Source organism: Xiphophorus maculatus, chromosome 24 (genome assembly GCF_002775205.1).
Source record: "Xiphophorus maculatus strain JP 163 A chromosome 24, X_maculatus-5.0-male, whole genome shotgun sequence".
NCBI lineage: Eukaryota > Metazoa > Chordata > Actinopteri > Cyprinodontiformes > Poeciliidae > Xiphophorus > Xiphophorus maculatus.
Window position 1 is genome coordinate 13,327,188 of NC_036466.1, and position 18,177 is coordinate 13,345,364.

The 18,177-nt window shown below is 43.5% G+C and overlaps 1 protein-coding gene across 3 annotated transcripts in view; it reads left to right on the plus strand.

Annotated features, from left to right (window-relative positions):
- LOC102232263 (NACHT, LRR and PYD domains-containing protein 14-like) overlaps positions 1 to 18,177 on the plus strand; it is a 90,850-nt gene that overhangs the window by 4,241 nt on the left and 68,432 nt on the right. For all 3 annotated transcript variants that reach the window (XM_023329688.1, XM_023329687.1, XM_023329690.1), the window contains 5 exons: positions 1,948 to 1,988; positions 2,751 to 3,032; positions 4,242 to 4,380; positions 11,701 to 11,840; positions 12,301 to 12,582. In XM_023329688.1, the coding sequence (XP_023185456.1) occupies positions 1,955 to 1,988; positions 2,751 to 3,032; positions 4,242 to 4,380; positions 11,701 to 11,840; positions 12,301 to 12,582 (877 nt within the window). In that variant the 5' untranslated portion in view covers positions 1,948 to 1,954. The remainder of the gene's footprint in view (positions 1 to 1,947; positions 1,989 to 2,750; positions 3,033 to 4,241; positions 4,381 to 11,700; positions 11,841 to 12,300; positions 12,583 to 18,177) is intronic.

An 18,177-nucleotide genomic window follows, 5' to 3' on the forward strand; every position in this document is an offset into this window, starting at 1 on the left:
CCGTAGTGCTGCTGTTATACCAGACGCAGATACAGTAGGTCAGTATGCTCTCTATGGAGCACTTGTAGAAGGACACCAGCAGCTTCTCCTTGATGCTGTTCCTCCTGAGAACCCTCAGGAAGTTCAGTCTTTGCTGGGCCTTTTTTATCAGCTCCAAGGTGTTCATGTTCCATGTGAGGCCCTGCTCAATGTGGACCCCCAGGAAACGGAAATCAGCTACCCTCTCCACACATTTTCCCCCAATGGTTAGTGGTGTAATGTCCGTTTTATTCCTCCTGTAATCTATTATGAGTTCTTTTGTCTTTGAGTTGTTGAGGAGCAGATTGTTCTCCCTGCTCCACTGCAACAGCCGCTCCACCTCTCCCCTGTAGGCGGACTCGTCGCCTCCTGAGATGAGCCCCACCACTGTGGTGTCATCAGCAAACTTGATGATGGTGTTGCTGTGGTGGGCAGAGGTGCAGTCGTATGTGTACAGACAATAGAGCAGGGGGCTCAGCACACTGCCCTGTGGAGAGCCAGTACTAAGGCTGAGGGCAGTGGATGTATGTTTTCCCACCCTAACTCTCTGCTGTCGGTTGGTCAGGAAGCTCAGAATCCACATGCAGGTGGAGTGAGGGAGGCCCAGGTCCCCCAGTTTGTCCACCAGTCTGTGAGGGAGGATGGTATTAAAAGCAGTGCTGTAGTCTACAAAGAGCATCTGCACATAGCTCCCCTGCTGCTCCAGATGTGACAGAGCAGCAGATGTGACAGAGCAGCATGGACGCTGTGATCATGGAGGGCCGTGATCACAGCGTCCTCTGTGGATCTGTTGGCTCTGTAGGCGAACTGGTGGTGGTCAAAGCCAGGCGGGAGAAGTGCTGCGATGTGACCCTGGACCAGTTTTTCAAAACACTTCGTCACCACAGGGGTTAGTGCCACTGGCCGGTAGTCGTTGAGGCAAGAGATGTGAGGTTTCTTGGGTATGGGGACTATGGTGGAAGATTTCAGGCAGGATGGGACTGTAGACAGGGCTAGGGACTGGTTGAAGATCCTGGTGAAGACTCCAACCAGCTGATCGGCGCAGTCTTTCAGGGCACGTCCAGGGACGCCATCAGGTCCAGCAGCCTTCCTTGGGTTGACGGCCGCAGTGTGCGCCTCACCTCGTGCTCCTCTACAACGAGGGGTGTGGTGTTGTGGGTCACTTGGTGTAGTGTGGCTGCCTCTGTTGGCTTCACCTCAAAGCGGGCAAAGAAGAGGTTCAGCTCCTCTGCCAGCGTGGGGTCGCCTTCCGCAGCTGCGAGGTTGGTCCTGTAGTTGGTGAGATGCTGAATTCCCTGCCACACCTGCCTGCTGTTGTTGCTATCAAGGTAGCCCTCTATCCTCCTCCTGTAGTCGGACTTAGCCATTCTGATGCCGCTCTTCAAGTTAGCTCTGGCTGTACTGTAGACGGTCCTGTCCCCAGACCTGAAGGCGGTATTCCTGGTCTTTAGCAGTCGCTGGACCTCCTGAGTCATCCAGGGCTTCTGGTTTGGGAAGACCCGGATGCGTAAAAGCCAATTAATCTAAATTTCTTGAACTTTGTCAAAATTCAGTATGTGTGAAATGTCATAAATGACCTTTGACCCCAAATGGCTGACATGTTGGACCTGCCTCCAATAGTTTATTTCCAGTCTTGAAGGTTTTGTGTGCCAAGTTTCAAATTTCTACATTGTGGCGTTTTGATTGGGTTGCCTTTAGGGTTGTAGAGTTTTTGGCCCCTTTTCAATTCCTCTCAGTTCTCCAGTTTGGTCCCAGATAACAGCTTCAGTAAAACCATTCAGGACTTGGTTTGTTTCAACAGGATGAAACTCTGTCAGTCCAGATTCGTCCCCCTCATCCATCTGTGTCTTTATATCTGCTGCTTCTCATCATCACTCAATTATTTATGAAATGAGGCCTGAAACACAATAAATCCTTCATGTTTTCCAGATAAAATATGGCGCAGCAGCAGGAAGTCCAGCAGGATTTTGGTAAGTGATCAGAAGCAGAAATTAAACATCATATAGGAACAAACTGACCAATCACAGCCTGTGTTGCTGCCATGTGATGAACCACAGCCTCAGTGTGTATTTATTGTTTTCATGCTTCCTGTTCAGTGAAGCTCTGGTGGAAACATTGTGAGTTTCTGTGAAACCTGAAGGTAAAAACTGAACTCAGATGGAAACAGAACTAAAAGGAACCAAAGTGAAGAACAGGCCAGCAGCTCTGATACTTCAGGAATATTTACTATATCCACTCATTAATTTATCCAGTAATCACATCATTTATTACTAATTTATTATCTCAGATGGAAAGACTTGCTGTTCCTTTTATTCCAACATTTGGTGACAAAGATGCTAAAGCTTAGAGACAGAAGTGAAGACCTGATGATGGTAAAAAAAGGAAAGTGAGGAGAATGTTTAATAAGTCAATATTTTTCACCAATAATATCATAATTTCCTGTTTTTCTGAAATAGTTCAGCTCTATATTTAGAATGTGTTTGTTTTATTGTTCTTCCTGCAGTGAGGAAATAAAGTGATGAACCAGAAGCTTGATTTGTTCTCATGTAGACAGAATCAGTGGTCATCACTCAGATATGAGGCAGAAACACAACAACAGGTTTAGACCTGAGGAGCTGATCAACAGACTCTGAGGGGAATCTCTGGATGGAGCAACATGAATAGTTGATCTGCATCATGTTTTTCTCTCAGACGTCAGTTTGAATGAATCCTGTTTCTGTTTCTGTCTGCAGAGGAAAAACTTTTCAAGTTTCGTTCTGAGTTTGTGGAGAAAGTTTCTGAGGAAATCCTGATTCAGCTCCTCGATGACCTTGAGACAGATCGTGTCCTTATTCGTTTGGAGAAGCAGGCGATACTTCGAGGGAACCCAATCACAACAGACAAAGCTTGTAGCACCATTGATGCTGTGAGGATGAAAGGACAGAGAGCCTGTGAAATAATGATCAAACGTCTTCAACTCAGAGATCCGACTCTGTCCAATCATCTGAGTTTGTCCTCCTTGTCCCCTTCTAAAGGTGAGACCACACAGTTCATTAAAACTGCTTTTATAGGCGCAACTGTCTTTGATTCAAATGATAAATAAATCTGTTCTTTTCTAATTGCACTCAGAACGACCAACATCTCATAATGTGGTTTTTAGAAAACCTCTCAAATACTCTGTAGTTTTTCCAGTTTTGGTTCCTCTTTGTCTCCTTCACAGAACACATATGGATTTCCTGGTAGGGGTCATGACTCCTCCGTCTGAACTAGAACTGCCTTACAGTTCAGTTCACAGATTAAAACTGAACACATTCACAGCCTCAGAATAAACTGCTTCATGCTGATAAAACATCCCGTCTTACAAAACTGGTGTCTGATTTTGAAAAAGCTGCTTCCTCTTCAGGATCCGTAAGACCGATCCAAAAACCGTTTGAAGCAAATGAGAAAGCCGTTTGTCGTCTTCGATAGTACCGCGATTTGTATCTGTACCTCTCTCACAATAATAGCAGCGATGAGAGAGAAATGATGTGCGCTGAGCTCTGTTATTTTTGACAAAAGTATGAAATTTAATAGCTGGGAGCCGAAGATTTCCCTGTGACACCAGTACGCTCTGAAGGACCTTGACAGAAAACCCCAGAGAAATTTTGAAAAGATTTTAAGGAAGCTGACACTCGATGCGATGTCGTGATCAGAATTTATACCAATAGAGCGATATTTGTAGGCATGAGGGCAAGTTAAAAATGTTCAAGTATGTAATATGAGATAAGGGTTAGGCAGTAGAAATGAATGGAAGTCAATGGAAAGTCCCCACAAAGAGCCTGACAAACATATATGAGTGCATGTGTGTGTGAGCATCTCAGCTGTAGGTTCTATAAACAGAGAGCTGACCGGGTCAGAACCCAGAGAGCTGACCGGGTCAGAGAACAGATACTGCTAACAGGTCTAGTTACTATTTTATATCTGGAACATGATTCCAGTTTAGACCTGAAAAGGTTTAAACTCAGTTTTAGCTCTAACTTTCTTCCTGAACTCAGAAGTTCTCCAGATGTTTGTGAGGAGATGAGCCAGCAGACATCAGAAGGTCATGAAGGAGTGATGGAGAGGATAATTCAAACCAGATGTTACCTGCTGGAATCAGGTTCCTCTGATCCTCTGGACACTTGATGGGAACCAGCTTTCTGCTTCACAGGACAGTTACTGGAACTGGATCATTGTTACTGACTGGTTCTGGTTTCTCTCTAAAGAAGTCCAGAAGATGGAATATTGGCATCGAAAGAAGGACAGAGCAGAACCTCCAGGATCCATCAGTCCATCTATAAGGAGAGACCGGTCCAAATATGATCCTCTAAACTTCAGTAATGAACCTGGACCATCTGATAGAAAGTAAGAAACCAGTTTATAATTGATTTATGTGAATCTATGGAGATAAAATATGAATGATATTAACTGGTTAATATCATTCATATTCCATCCATCCATTTTCTAACACCCTTGTCCCAAGTGGGGTTAGGAGGTGCTGGTGCCTCTCCAGCTAACGTTCCAGGTAAGAGGCAGGGTCACCTGGACAGGTCCCCAGTCTGTCGCAGGGCAACACGGAGACAAACAGGACAAACAACCATGCACACACACACTATTGTGCAATAACCAGCCCCGCCCTAAACCTCACAACTCCAAGGACTGACTACTGACCAGCTCTCCGTCTAACCGGTCCGGAAACTCTCTAAACCCTCCAGTTGTCATGATGGGTTAAAGGTTTCTAGCCCACATGCAGAACACAAGACAGGAGAGTAAGAATCAGTTTAAGTGATTTATTAAGGTACACAATTATCAGAGTGTGGGAAGGAGGTCTGGTCCAGGGAATCAACTGTAACGGGCAGCAGTGGTTCACTGCGAGGGGAAAAAGCAGACTGGTGAGTTCAGGGGTCGTGGGAATATGGAAAACTCAGATGAAACACAGGTTGTTCTTACTTGGTGGTGGTTGGATCTGAATCTTGGAGGGTAACTGAGTATGTCCAGGGTCTCGGTCTCTAGGTGGGTCCAGGAACAAACGGAGGAGTGCGGCGGAGAACGGACAGGTAGGCTCGGGTGCAACGGAGACACAGAGGAGTGGTTCGACCGCCAGCCGTGGGATCCAGGAGATACTTGCAAAACAACGGAGAGGTGAGTCTGGGAACTCGGGCAACCAGTGGGTATCTTCCACGGCGTCACGAGGGAGGTTCTGAAACCAGGAAAGCTGCCAGGCTCTGGTCCACGGGTCCAGAGTGTCAAAGGGATCACCGTGACTGGCAAACACTCAGGCGACGCTGGACTGGCGGTCAACTCCTTAAGTATGCTCCGCTGATGAGGGTAATTGATGACAGCTGTGGCTGATGACACCACCGCACTCCAACCGGAACCTGTCGCCATCTGGTGGTAAGAGGTGGACAGGAAAATCCCACCAAGAGAACCAGAGAACCCCGGAACATAACAGTACCCCCCCCTCAACGGTCGCCACCCGGCGGCCTAGAAGAGCTGGACGGCAACGAGGAGCGATAGTCGGAGATGAGGGAACGATCTAAGATGAACGACCCAGGGATCCAGGAACGCTCCTCCGGACCGTAGCCCTCCCAATCGACGAGGTACTGCCTGCCGCGACCTCGCCGACGGGAGTCCACGATCCGGCGGACGGTGTAGGCAGGATGACCATCAACGTCACGGGCAGTGTTGTATAGTAACGAAGTAAAAATACTTCACTACTTTACTTAAGTATATTTTGGAGTACTTCATACTTTCCTCGAGTATGAAAATTTTTGATGACTTTCACTTTTACTTCACTATATTTCCGAACTTAATTGCGTACTTTTACTCCGATACATTTTCAATGTGTGGTTTAGTTGCTCGTTACAAAAAAGCGAGAGAGAGAAACAAAGTGTTTTGACCCCACCTACTGATTAGCAAGTAGCAAGCAGGCTACCGAACAAAGTCCGTAGCCTGCTTGCCTGGGCTTGTTCATCACCACCAATAGGATACACCTGTTTCGCTTCTCCCATTAAACACAAAGCAAGTCTCGCAATCAGCAGCAGCCACATGGAGGAGGAGACGGAGACCACAACGACTGCAACTACGTCGGACACGGCTCCAGGGGAACCACCAGCTGGTGATGAGAGCCCATGGCCTTATTTAAACACAATATACTCTTTCGTGGGTGTTAAAGATTCGTCGTACTGCATGCAGTTTATGTTATTCCTGCCCGAAGATGTGGAAATTCTATCTTACAAAAACTCCCCGTCCAACTTGAAGAAACACATCGAGGTAACGTCTTATGAAATGGTTATAATCCTCCTGTTTCAGTAACTATAGCTTGGTCACTAGACACTACTGTATTGTGAAACGTTGACCATAAATGAACTTTGTTTGGCATTGTTTCAGTTCCATATGTGGTGTATTTAGCTTAGGCCTAATGTTGACTGTAGCAGGCTACCTAGACTCCTCTGTTCAAGGGGGACAGAAGCCATAGCGATAGCAATTTAGACTGAATTTAACGAATATAGGAAAGGCATGCAAGTTCAAAACCAGGTTTACAGATGCCAATAAGCTGCATTTCCCTCCCAATTCTTTTTTTCTTTTGCATAATGACCAGTTGTGTGCACCACCTACTGACTGTAGCATTGACTGATTCACTGATTTGTGAAGTAGAGTAATCGTAACAGCTCTTTTTCTTCATGTTGGCCGCATTTTCAGTACTATTTATTTTTCTCATTTTCAGCACTGACCTTACTTGAAGGAAAAACTTAAGGCTTACAAAAACTTTGTATTTTCTGTCCTGGAGGGTATACTAAGAAGCTGGTTCAGTTGTAAAGCAGGTTAAGTTAACCTTGTGCTATAGGTAAAGCACCTAATTTTCTTAACTAAATGATGCCTGCAGGTATATCTATTAGCAGGTTTAATTTTGCCTGCACTTGGTTGTGTACATTATTTTAAGTGTATTTGACAAGTTTACCAAAATATAAAAAATGTCATTCAAACTGCATTTGCCTTGTTTTACTTTTTACTTGTACTTTTCATTACATTACTTGAGTACATCCATTTTTACAGTAATTTCCATACTTAAGTACAAGAAGTTTCAGATACTTTAAGACTTTAACTCAAGTAACATTTCAGTCAGTGACTTGGACTTTTACCAAAGTCATATTTTGGAGAGGTACTTGTACTTTTACTTGACTCTGAGATTTCAGTACTTTATACAACACTGGTCACGGGGGGGTGGAGGGCAGAGCGTACTGGTCTGGACGGGCTTAATCTGAGACACGTGGAAGGTGGGATGGACGCGGAGGGAGGCGGGCAGACGGAGACGAACAGCAGATGGACTGATTACAGCTTCGATGGGGAACGGACCAATATAGCGGGGAGAGAGTTTCTTGGAAATGGATTTGAGGGGAATGTCGCGTGAAGAGAGCCATACCTGTTGACCAGGGGTGTATAATGGTGTGGGCCTCCGCTTACGGTCAGCCTGACGCTTATTACGTTCTGCTGTTTGGTTGAGGTTATGGATGATGGTGTTCCAAATCTTATGGCAACGGCGAATGTGGTGACGGACGGACGTGACGGAAATATCCTCTTCCTCTGAGGGTAGCAGAGGGGGTTGATAACCAATGGATGCTTCAAACGGGGACATACCGGTAGCTGCTGAAACGTGGCTGTTGTGAGCGTACTCCACCCAAGGAAGGAATCGGGACCAGTCGGAGGGGTTGGTGGAGGTGAAGCAGCGGAGGGTGGTTTCAAGGTCCTGATTGAGCCGTTCAGTTTGACCGTTGGTCTGGGGATGAAAACCGGACGTGAGAGAAACAGATGCATTGAGAGTAGAACAGAAACTTTTCCAAACCTGGGAAATGAACTGGGGACCTCGGTCTGAAAGGATCTCTCGTGGGATGCCATGGAGCCGGAAAACGTGCTTGACCAGGAGTTGTGCGGTTTGGAAAGCTGTGGGTAATTTACGGAGGGGAACGAAATGGCAGGCCTTGGAGAAACTGTCGACGATGGAGAGGATGGTGGTCATGCCCTTGGAAGGAGGTAAGCCGGTAACAAAATCTACGGCTATGTGGGACCATGGCGTTTGGGAACGGGGAGAGGTTGCAGGAAACCAGACGGAGGTTGATGAGATGTTTTATTTCTGGAGCAGGTGGTGCAGGCTTGGACGTATTCACTGACATCTTTATGAACAGATGGCCACCAAAACTTGCGGTTGACTAGTGCGATTGTGCGGCTGATTCCGGGATGTGCAGAGAACTTGGAGGCATGGATCCAGCGAAGAAAACGGGCTCGGACTGAGACGGGGACGAAGAGCTTCTTGGGTGGACAGGAGGCGGGTGTTGGTTCAGCTATCTGAGCTTGTTTAATGATGTCTTCGATCTCCCAGGTAACTGTGGCGACTGTACAGCTGGGAGGACGAATGGTGGCCGGAATCTTCTCGGAATCATCAGGTGAGTAAAGGCGGGAAAGTGCGTCAGGTTTGACGTTGCGAGACCCTGGACGATATGAGACGGAGAGGTTGAACCGGGAGAAGAACAGTGACCAGCGTGATTGACGTGGGTTGAGCCTCCGGGCAGACTGAATGTAGGACAAGTTCTTATGATCGGTCCAGACCAGAACTGGATGCTCTGCTCCCTCCAGCCAATGTCTCCATTCCTCCAGGGCCAACTTAATGGCCAACAGCTCCCGGTCTCCCACATCATAGTTCCTCTCTGGAGGGGATAATCTGCGTGAATAGAAGGCACAAGGGTGAGTTTTATTGTCACGAGAGGAGATCTGGGATAAAACTGCACCGACTCCGGTGTCTGAGGCGTCAACTTCAACGATGAACTGTTTCGATGGATTTGGCTGAACAAGGATGGGTGCGTTGGCGAAGAGGGCCTTGAGGCGTGAGAACGCCACTTCTGCCTCCGGAGTCCAACTAAAAGGGATCTTAGACGAGGTTAGAGCAGTTAGCGGTAAAGCTGTCTGACTATAGTTCCTGATAAAGCGGCGGTAAAAATTAGCAAAACCAAGGAAACGCTGGAGCTGTTTGCGGGTTTCCGGTGTAGGCCATTCCAGAACTGCTCGGATCTTTTCCTCGGTTGGCCGCACCTGCCCGTCCCCTAATATGAACCCCAGGAAAGAAACTGACGACTTGTGGAACTCACATTTTTCAGCCTTGACGAATAGTTTGTTCTCGAGTAACCTTTGCAGGACCATGCGGACGTGGCGTTTGTGTTCCTCTGTCTGTGAATAAATGAGAATGTCATCCAGGTATACAAACACAAAGATGTTCAAAAAATCTCTCAAGACGTCATTAACCAGGGCTTGGAAGAAGGCGGGTGCATTAGATAAACCAAAGGGCATAACGCAGTACTCGAAATGGCCAATAGGGGTCTTAAACGCAGTCTTCCACTCATCGCCTTGCCGTATACGCAGAAGATGATAGGCGTTTCTTAAGTCGAGTTTGGAGAAAACTGTAGCGCCCTGCACAGGTTCGAAGGCCGATGATAATAATGGCAGGGGGTATTTATTTTTAATTGTGATATTGTTTAACCCTCTATAGTCTATGCAGGGTCTCAGGGAACCATCTTTCTTCCCCACAAAGAAAAACCCAGCTCCCAGGGGAGATGATGATGGGCGGATTATACCGGCTGCCAAGGATTCTTTAATATATTTCTCCATAGTTTCTCTTTCGGGACATGATGTATTATATAGGCGGCTGGTGGGTAACGGAGCACCAGGCAGGAGGTCTATCGAACAGTCATAAGGACGGTGAGGAGGGAGAGAAAGAGCCTTGGACTTACTGAACACATCGAAAGAACAACCATAGTTTGCAGGATCCGGGAATCGAGCTTCGGCCCATAATAAAGCTCGGCCCGACAGCAAGGACAGGACGTAGGCGATCTTGGAACTATCGTGAAAAAAACTTCTCGGGGAGTGATTGAAGGTGATTGAGCATTGCAGGAGAAAACCATTGCATTTGCTCAGCTCACCTGTGAATCCTTCGGGCATGGGTGGACGGACTTCCGAAAACGTGGGTTGGATTACTGGAACTGGATCAGGAGCTGGAGCGGGATCTGGATCTGGAGGAGAAGTCTGAGGGGTAGAACCTCGAAGACAGCGGGTTAATTCAGACAACTGTTGGTTTGTTTCGGTTTGGATTCTGCTTAGCTCTCTTAATGCATGTTCATGGGTTTGTAATAATGATTGTTGTTCTGATAATGCTCTCCGGATTGTGTCTGCTGGGCTGATTTGTTGGCCTGAGTGTTCTGTCATGATGGGTTAAAGGTTTCTAGCCCACATGCAGAACACAAGACAGGAGAGTAAGAATCAGTTTAAGTGATTTATTAAGGTACACAATTATCAGAGTGTGGGAAGGAGGTCTGGTCCAGGGAATCAACTGTAACGGGCAGCAGTGGTTCACTGCGAGGGGAAAAAGCAGACTGGTGAGTTCAGGGGTCGTGGGAATATGGAAAACTCAGATGAAACACAGGTTGTTCTTACTTGGTGGTGGTTGGATCTGAATCTTGGAGGGTAACTGAGTATGTCCAGGGTCTCGGTCTCTAGGTGGGTCCAGGAACAAACGGAGGAGTGCGGCGGAGAACGGACAGGTAGGCTCGGGTGCAACGGAGACACAGAGGAGTGGTTCGACCGCCAGCCGTGGGATCCAGGAGATACTTGCAAAACAACGGAGAGGTGAGTCTGGGAACTCGGGCAACCAGTGGGTATCTTCCACGGCGTCACGAGGGAGGTTCTGAAACCAGGAAAGCTGCCAGGCTCTGGTCCACGGGTCCAGAGTGTCAAAGGGATCACCGTGACTGGCAAACACTCAGGCGACGCTGGACTGGCGGTCAACTCCTTAAGTATGCTCCGCTGATGAGGGTAATTGATGACAGCTGTGGCTGATCACACCACCGCACTCCAACCGGAACCTGTCGCCATCTGGTGGTAAGAGGTGGACAGGAAAACCCCACCAAGAGAACCAGAGAACCCCGGAACATAACACCAGTCTTACCCTAAAACAGGTCTAGGAGAGATAATCTGTCTAAGCTGGCATCGAGAGAGACTCATTTAGCTTTTAACTGCTTACAATCCAAGAGTTATGACCCTTTTCAGTTAAGAAGCAATCAGCTGAGTAGCCCTCACAACTGCATAACCTCAATAATCGCTCTTGTTAACGATAGCTCTCTCACTTGTAGCAGGCTAGATAGTTTTTAGTGGCTCAACATAAGCCCCAAGGTCATTATTTTACCAACACTAAAGGAATTTCTGAAGCCACCACATTTCTAGAATTATGTTCATAGGTTTTACAATAATTAGAAGAACCAAAATTAATAGATGACTCAATTAATCCCTCCATGAGGAGTGACCGATCCAAAGGAAAACCTCCAGACGTCAGTACTGAACCTGGACCATCAGAACCAGAGTAAGAAACCAGTTTCTAACCAGAGACCAATCAGGCTTTAACTTTGATTTCTGATTAGAAACTGACGCAGAGACAAAAAATATATAATTTAAAGCATTTTAGTTAAATAGTGACCTTATCTGGGATTTGAGTTACCAGAACCAACCGGGGAGGAAAAATTCTGTTCTGAGGTTCTGACCCAGTTTCTGGTCTCTAGTTTGTGGTGGATCTTCATGAACATCTTCAGCTCCAGCCTGTTGATAGTGAAATATTTCACTGATGAATAAATGTCTTTACTTGTCCAGGGTGAACCCCAGCTCTCGCCTGATTACTGCTGAACACCAGTCCCTCCATGACCCTGCAAAGATAAGAAGTGATGGACGACGGAAGGATGGATGGAGGAAAGATGTTCCTGGATGCATAGAGAGGAGCAGCTGTGCTCCAGGTGAACTGAGCACCTCCAATCAGAGTTTTCTCATATCATCTTTGTTGAACCAGACTCGTGTTTTTTATAGTTCAAATGTGGAAATTCAAGATTTGAAAAGTCTTTTTGTGATTATTTCAGCTAAATCCGAGTTTTTCCAGCTGGCGTAAATGAAATATACTGTATGTGTTGGTGACCCATATTATCATCTCTAAGTACAACAAACACTTTATAGAATCAATATGATGAGGCTTACAACTTACTTTATCTTGGTTCTACCACATCACAATGTTAAGAGGAATTAAATGGCAAACAGGACGGCTAAGGAGAGTGCCAGTTAAGTGTTGGTTGATACTAATGTAAAGTTTAGCTTAACAGAAATAATGGGTATAAAAAACAAAAAAATCAAAGAGAGGTAGCAAAAATTATGAGTTAGTTAGTTTGATTGAATCCTGTTTCTGTTTCTAATTTCTACCTGCAGAGGAAAAACTTTTCAAGGTCCGCAGTGAGTTTGTGGAGAAAGTTTCTGAGGAAATCCTGAAACGGCTCCTTGATGACCTTCTATCAGATGGCGTCTTTAATCATTCAGAGATTGAAAGTATACTGCAGAAGAACCCAATCAGAGCAGACAAGGCCCGCGAAACCATAGATGCTGTGATGAAGAAAGGACAGAGAGCCTGCAGATTGATGATCAAACGTCTTCATCACAGAGATCCGACTCTGTCCAACCAGCTGGGTTTGTCCTCTGACTCCTCTGGTCCAGGTGAGACACACAGTTCATTAAAGCTGATTTACAGCCTCTGCTGTTTTTGATTCAACTATAAATGATAAATTATTTTTCTTCAAATATTTCTGATTTCAAAATTTGTCACCACAGAGAAAAAGTTAAATATATTAATCTACTTGATGTGTGATGACACAATGGATTCTCAGTTCAGCTTGTTGAATATTAAACTGAATGAAACTCAAATGCAGCTGATTATGTCATTATGACTTGTTAAATTTAAAAATTGATGGGTAAATATGGATTATATTTTTTTTACCACCAAATGATCAACAAAAAAGTTTAGTACAACTTGTGAACCCAATGGAGGTGAAATAAATGCTTCTGTACATTTTTTAAATGATCAAACATTTTCAGTACATTTAAAGATAAATGTACTGAAGTGGCTGTTGGGTCTTTTTTAGTTCTTAATCTGCAAGGAATCAACTAAAACACAAGTCACTTTTCTGCAGAAGAGGGACGCTGAGCCAGACGCGGAGAACCGCCATTAAACACTGTGTTGGGTCAACCCCGCCGGCTCTCAGTCCCCAACTGCCTTTTATTACAAGGAAGGAGGTTGGGCTTTTTCACACAGTCACACAAAGAATGGATCAAAGACCTTTACTACAGGATGTTCTGGAACCTTCTGTGGACATGCCCTTACCAGGCACCAGGCTGACCGTTACCAATCAGTTTCACAGGCAGCTAATGGCAAAAGCAGCTGATAACACAGGAATGTGTAAACGTTTCTAACCCCCCAAGCAAACATCTAAAAAACAGTTAATAATGTACCACAAAAGAAAGGAGTCAAGAAAACAACAAACAAAATAATAATATGAAAACATAACCTTTCAAATAAACTCATCTAACAGTAGCTGAGGCCAATTCTCTTCTGATGTTTGCAGCAATAGAGAACCTCCAGGTTCTGGTTCTGATGGACTCAAATAAACCCAGATATTAAATTTTTTCTTGGAGAAATTCATTGCTGAGCCAAAAATAATGACAAAGACTCAGATCAGCTGATTATTTCACTATAAATATAAATAAATGTTGGTATTCTATTTTCTTAAACCCCTTTTGAATTTAAGAAATGCAGTAAAAGATGTAAACCAGTAGCCACGTCTGAACTTTATTTATTTTAAATCCAAATTCACAGAGCACCAAGCTAATATTATTTACTTTGGTCTTTCACATGTTTGTGCAAACAGCAGCTCTGATCACAGCTGCATTATTTCTCTCTTCCTTATTGCTTTCTGTTCATCAGAGCGACAAATTAAAATCTGGAACATGGAATATATTTTGATGTAAATCTTCCCAAAAGGCTTGAGCATATATACAATCATAGAAAGGTGGTCAGTGGTCTCAACATGTTCAGTATAGGACAGACGATTAATAAATTCAAAGCCAAAACGTTTACATGAAAATCAGAGGAGGAGTTTGAGCTTCTGAGAATCTCTTCTGCTTTAGGTACAGTAGGAAATTTGTAAAACTTTGATCTTAATGGGTTTTTTTTTTTCCCAAACCTGATAGTTCACTAGACTTATTTTGATTGGGATTGCAATTTCACATTAAACAGTTTGATAAAACTCAAAGGTCAGAGGTCGCTCTGTTGAAAACATGTCTGAAACCTTCAACCAGAGAAAACCATGAAAGGGTTTTAATGAGCAAAACTAATTTTAATCATATCTGTGCAGTAAGAAATATGTTTACAGTTTTTGTTACATAACAGAATTTTTAACAGGTTTGAGTTTTTTTTATATTTATTGTACTTTTTTCTTTTACCTGTTGCCTCAGTGAGATCAAACCTGAGTTTTCACAGAATTACAAATTAAATCTTAAAATTTTTCACTTCTCAAGGACTGAAGTTGGAATGGTTTTCTTGTTTAGATGAGAAAATATTATTGGTTATCTATAAAAATTTTATTTTTCCTTCATTAAAGTTTATATTTAAACCATCTCTGAGAATATCACATATACCTTAATTGTTTTTCATCAGTGGAGTATCTAGGCAGCCCTGAATCAGGTCGCCACTCATCCCGTAAAATACGGAGTCATCCCATATTTGGTCGTTAAATGTTTGTCCCGTATTGAACCGGTACATAACTGTCCGATAGAAACGCCTATCATACACACATCAACACTAAGTTTAACAATAATGACCAAAATAAAACACAGGAAATATTAAGGTCAGCTAAATTGTCGTGGCGGGAGCTAAAGGACCCCAAAACGCTACGGACCGACGCTGAACGTCACGGTTGCCTAGAGACGGACACTGCGCAGCCGCGGTGAGCTGCTATCAACCCGCGTCTTTTTAAAACGTCCTCGACCCGATTCACTGTCCTTAGAAGTAAAAACGCTTTTAAAATACAGACGTGAGTGAAAATACGCGCATTATAAGCTGAACAACGTCAGAGAGTACGAAGCCCTCTAGGGGACATGGGGAATTTTTTTTCTTTTGCGTTACCTCGCAAAACTTTTGCGTTCCCTCGCAAAACTTTTGCGTTACCTCGCAATACTGTACTGGTCAGTTATGCAGCATAATTGAATACTGCAAGCCTTTCCTACGGTGGTCGCCGTACTTTATGCTTTAATATGAGGTTATGTGAGGTTTTTCCATGAATGTTAGTATCTTTTTGTGAAATATCTGAAGTTTTATATCTTTCTTTAGGATAGAAAGGCACCACAAACCTACGATATAAACAGAAACCTTCCGTAAGTAGGAAAGAAATAAAAATGGTTTAAAGAGCTGCTTTCAGTACCGCTCCATCTTAGCCTTAACAGACATAAACATGCAGTAAAAAAACGCAATGTTTTGCGAGGGAACGCAAAAGTATTGCGAGGGAATGCAAAAGTATTGCGAGGGAATGCAAAAGTATTGCGAGGGAACGCAAAAGAAAAAAAATTCCCCATGTCCCCTAGAGGGCTCCGTAAGAGAGGATGGAAACTGTGGACAGCGAAAGACCAGAAAAAGTGTCCTTGGTGGCGCAGTGTGCTGCTGTATATCAGACAGAATGGATCAGGAGAGGAACCGCAGACCCATCAGAACCTTAAGAACCAGAAATCAGCGTCATCTCCTCAGGCTGATATGGTACAGAACATTTAGTTATGATTGATTAAGTTTCTTATTATCATTTTAGCTGACTATTGTGGTTTGATTCTTTGCTTAGGATGTTGAGTTTGGATGATATTTAATAAATAATAGCATTAGCCAAAATAAGTGGCCATTTAAAGAACAAATCATACGAATAGATTAACAGTAAATACATAAATATTTCCTACATTACATTACTTTCTGTGTGTTTTATTCAAAAATGTTGATATATTTTATGAATAATTGTCCAATGGTCATTTAATGTATTATTTCACTAATATTTTATTAATGTAGTTAACCAGTTTGGATAATCTGACTTCCTATCAATGAAGAACAAACATGCTAAGCAAAAATACCTGCAGGCCAGGGCCGGTTCTAGACGGGGGCTAAGAGGGGATCTAAAGAAATTATACTAAATAAATATCTTTTTTAAATATTCAGTGGTAGATAGTTTTTCGTCACAATTTTATTTTTAAGGTATTATTAAAAATACATAAAAAATATTTTTAATAAAAATTAATTTAATGAATTAAAAATTATGGTACTGCTCTTTTAACTGCTGTATGGAGATAAGATCACACTTTCCATCTGCTAGATCAGAGACCTGCAACCTGAATCTCTGGAGACACAAGTGGCTCTTTGTTCACATTATTAAATGATGAAATATTAATCTGTTTTTGTTTAATTCTTTTTTTAAGTGTCTCCATAAAAACACTGTCTGCACGGGCCTTGTGGTAAATCTGGTCTAGAACCAGCCTCTAAAGAAAACAGTAAAGACCATTATATACTGTATATATATTTATATATATATATATATATATATATATATATATTTTTTTTTAAACCAGTTATAAGGGGCCAGACTTGTATCATCAGCACCTTTATTCAGATGACAATTTGCAATGCAAAATATTTTGCTTAGTGATTTTTTGCAATGGGCAATGCAGTACTTAATTAATTTAGAATTACTTTTATATTTATGAATGAAATTGTGTACAGCATTGGCTTTATTTATTTGAAGAGTATTTTGTACTTCAGTACAAAATGTTGTATATGTTGTTGTGATTTAAACTCGACGGACCAAAAACGTGTGAGCACACGAACAGGAAATCAGCCACACAGAATAATCAGAGTTTACTTTTTTTATTCTGTTTTAGCGCTAAAAAAGAGAGACGCTTACCCTCACAGGCTAATTTGTTGTGAAGTGAATATAACCGAAATTATACAGCAGGGGTCTCAAACTCAATCTACCCAGGGGCTGCTGGAGGTAGAGTCTGGGTGAGGCTGGGTCGCATTCACACACACGGTCTCCTCAGCCGAACCTTTCTGATTGCCTATTACCATATTTGGCCGTAGTCAGGCGCTGTAACAGCCGTAATTGTGTAGTGTCTCTTTAAGATACTCTAGTATTGCTAATGATGTCAGAAGTATGCGCCACAGCTTCTCTATAGAGAGCATGGGAGAAATGTGCTAGACGGACATGTTAGCTCCCTAACTTTTTAGTAATGTTACGGGTTGTTTGGACGCTGCTCAATTTTCATGTCTGATAATATAGCAGCTGTTCAACCGGCTTGGTAAGGTTGGTGAAGAGCGTATTTATTAAAGGACAACACTGGGGAATTCCCAGTACCAGTGTGGTTGTGAGTTTTTGACCGTCCTGACGAATCTGCCGCCTCCTCTCCTCCCTTAAACACAACCCAAGCGTTACAGCGCCTAACCTTAATTACGTTACACTGATCAGCAACTTCCGGGTCTAGACTGGATGCTGAAGCACGTGAAGCGGGAGCGGCCGCGGAAATTGCGCATGTACTGCATGCAAATAATGACAAATAGAAAATGCAAATAGGCCCGGCCGATGTCCCGCCCCCGAGAGCAATATACTCCACCGTGATTGGTAAGTTCGTTCAGCTCCGCACACAACAATGAAAAGTGCTAATTATATCAAACTCGCGGGCCGCACTAACATTAAACTTTCATATTAAGGCGGGGGCCACAAACTATCGTCCCGAGGGCCGCAGTTGGCCCGCGGGCCGCGAGTTTGAGACCCCTGTTATACAGCATCTGATCAAAAACGGACGATCCATTCCCTATATCTAAGACACGCCTATTGGTAGCATGATGTGTTACGTCAGCTTAAGTTTCTATTTCTACAAAGGCCTTTGTGTAAAAGTGGAACATGCCATGTGTGTAAAAACTTGTGAGTGTGTGTGTGCGTGTGTGTCCTGGATAAGCGTCTCAACAATGTGCAAAATATTTGGATAAATAATGTGTTAGTCTGATCCTGGTCCTTAGCCTTGTTAATTACTCTTATTGCTCTTTTTTGAAGCTTAATTAGTGACTGTTGTGTTGTTTTGTAATTAATTACCCAAATATCTCTGGAGTCACTTAAATAATGTCAAACTAAAGAACAGTGCAGAATGTCAGGCTGGTTCTGTGTCTGTGAAGAAAAAAGTGTTTTGGTACTGAACCTATGACAGACCCACTTCATGAACTGTGAACTGAAA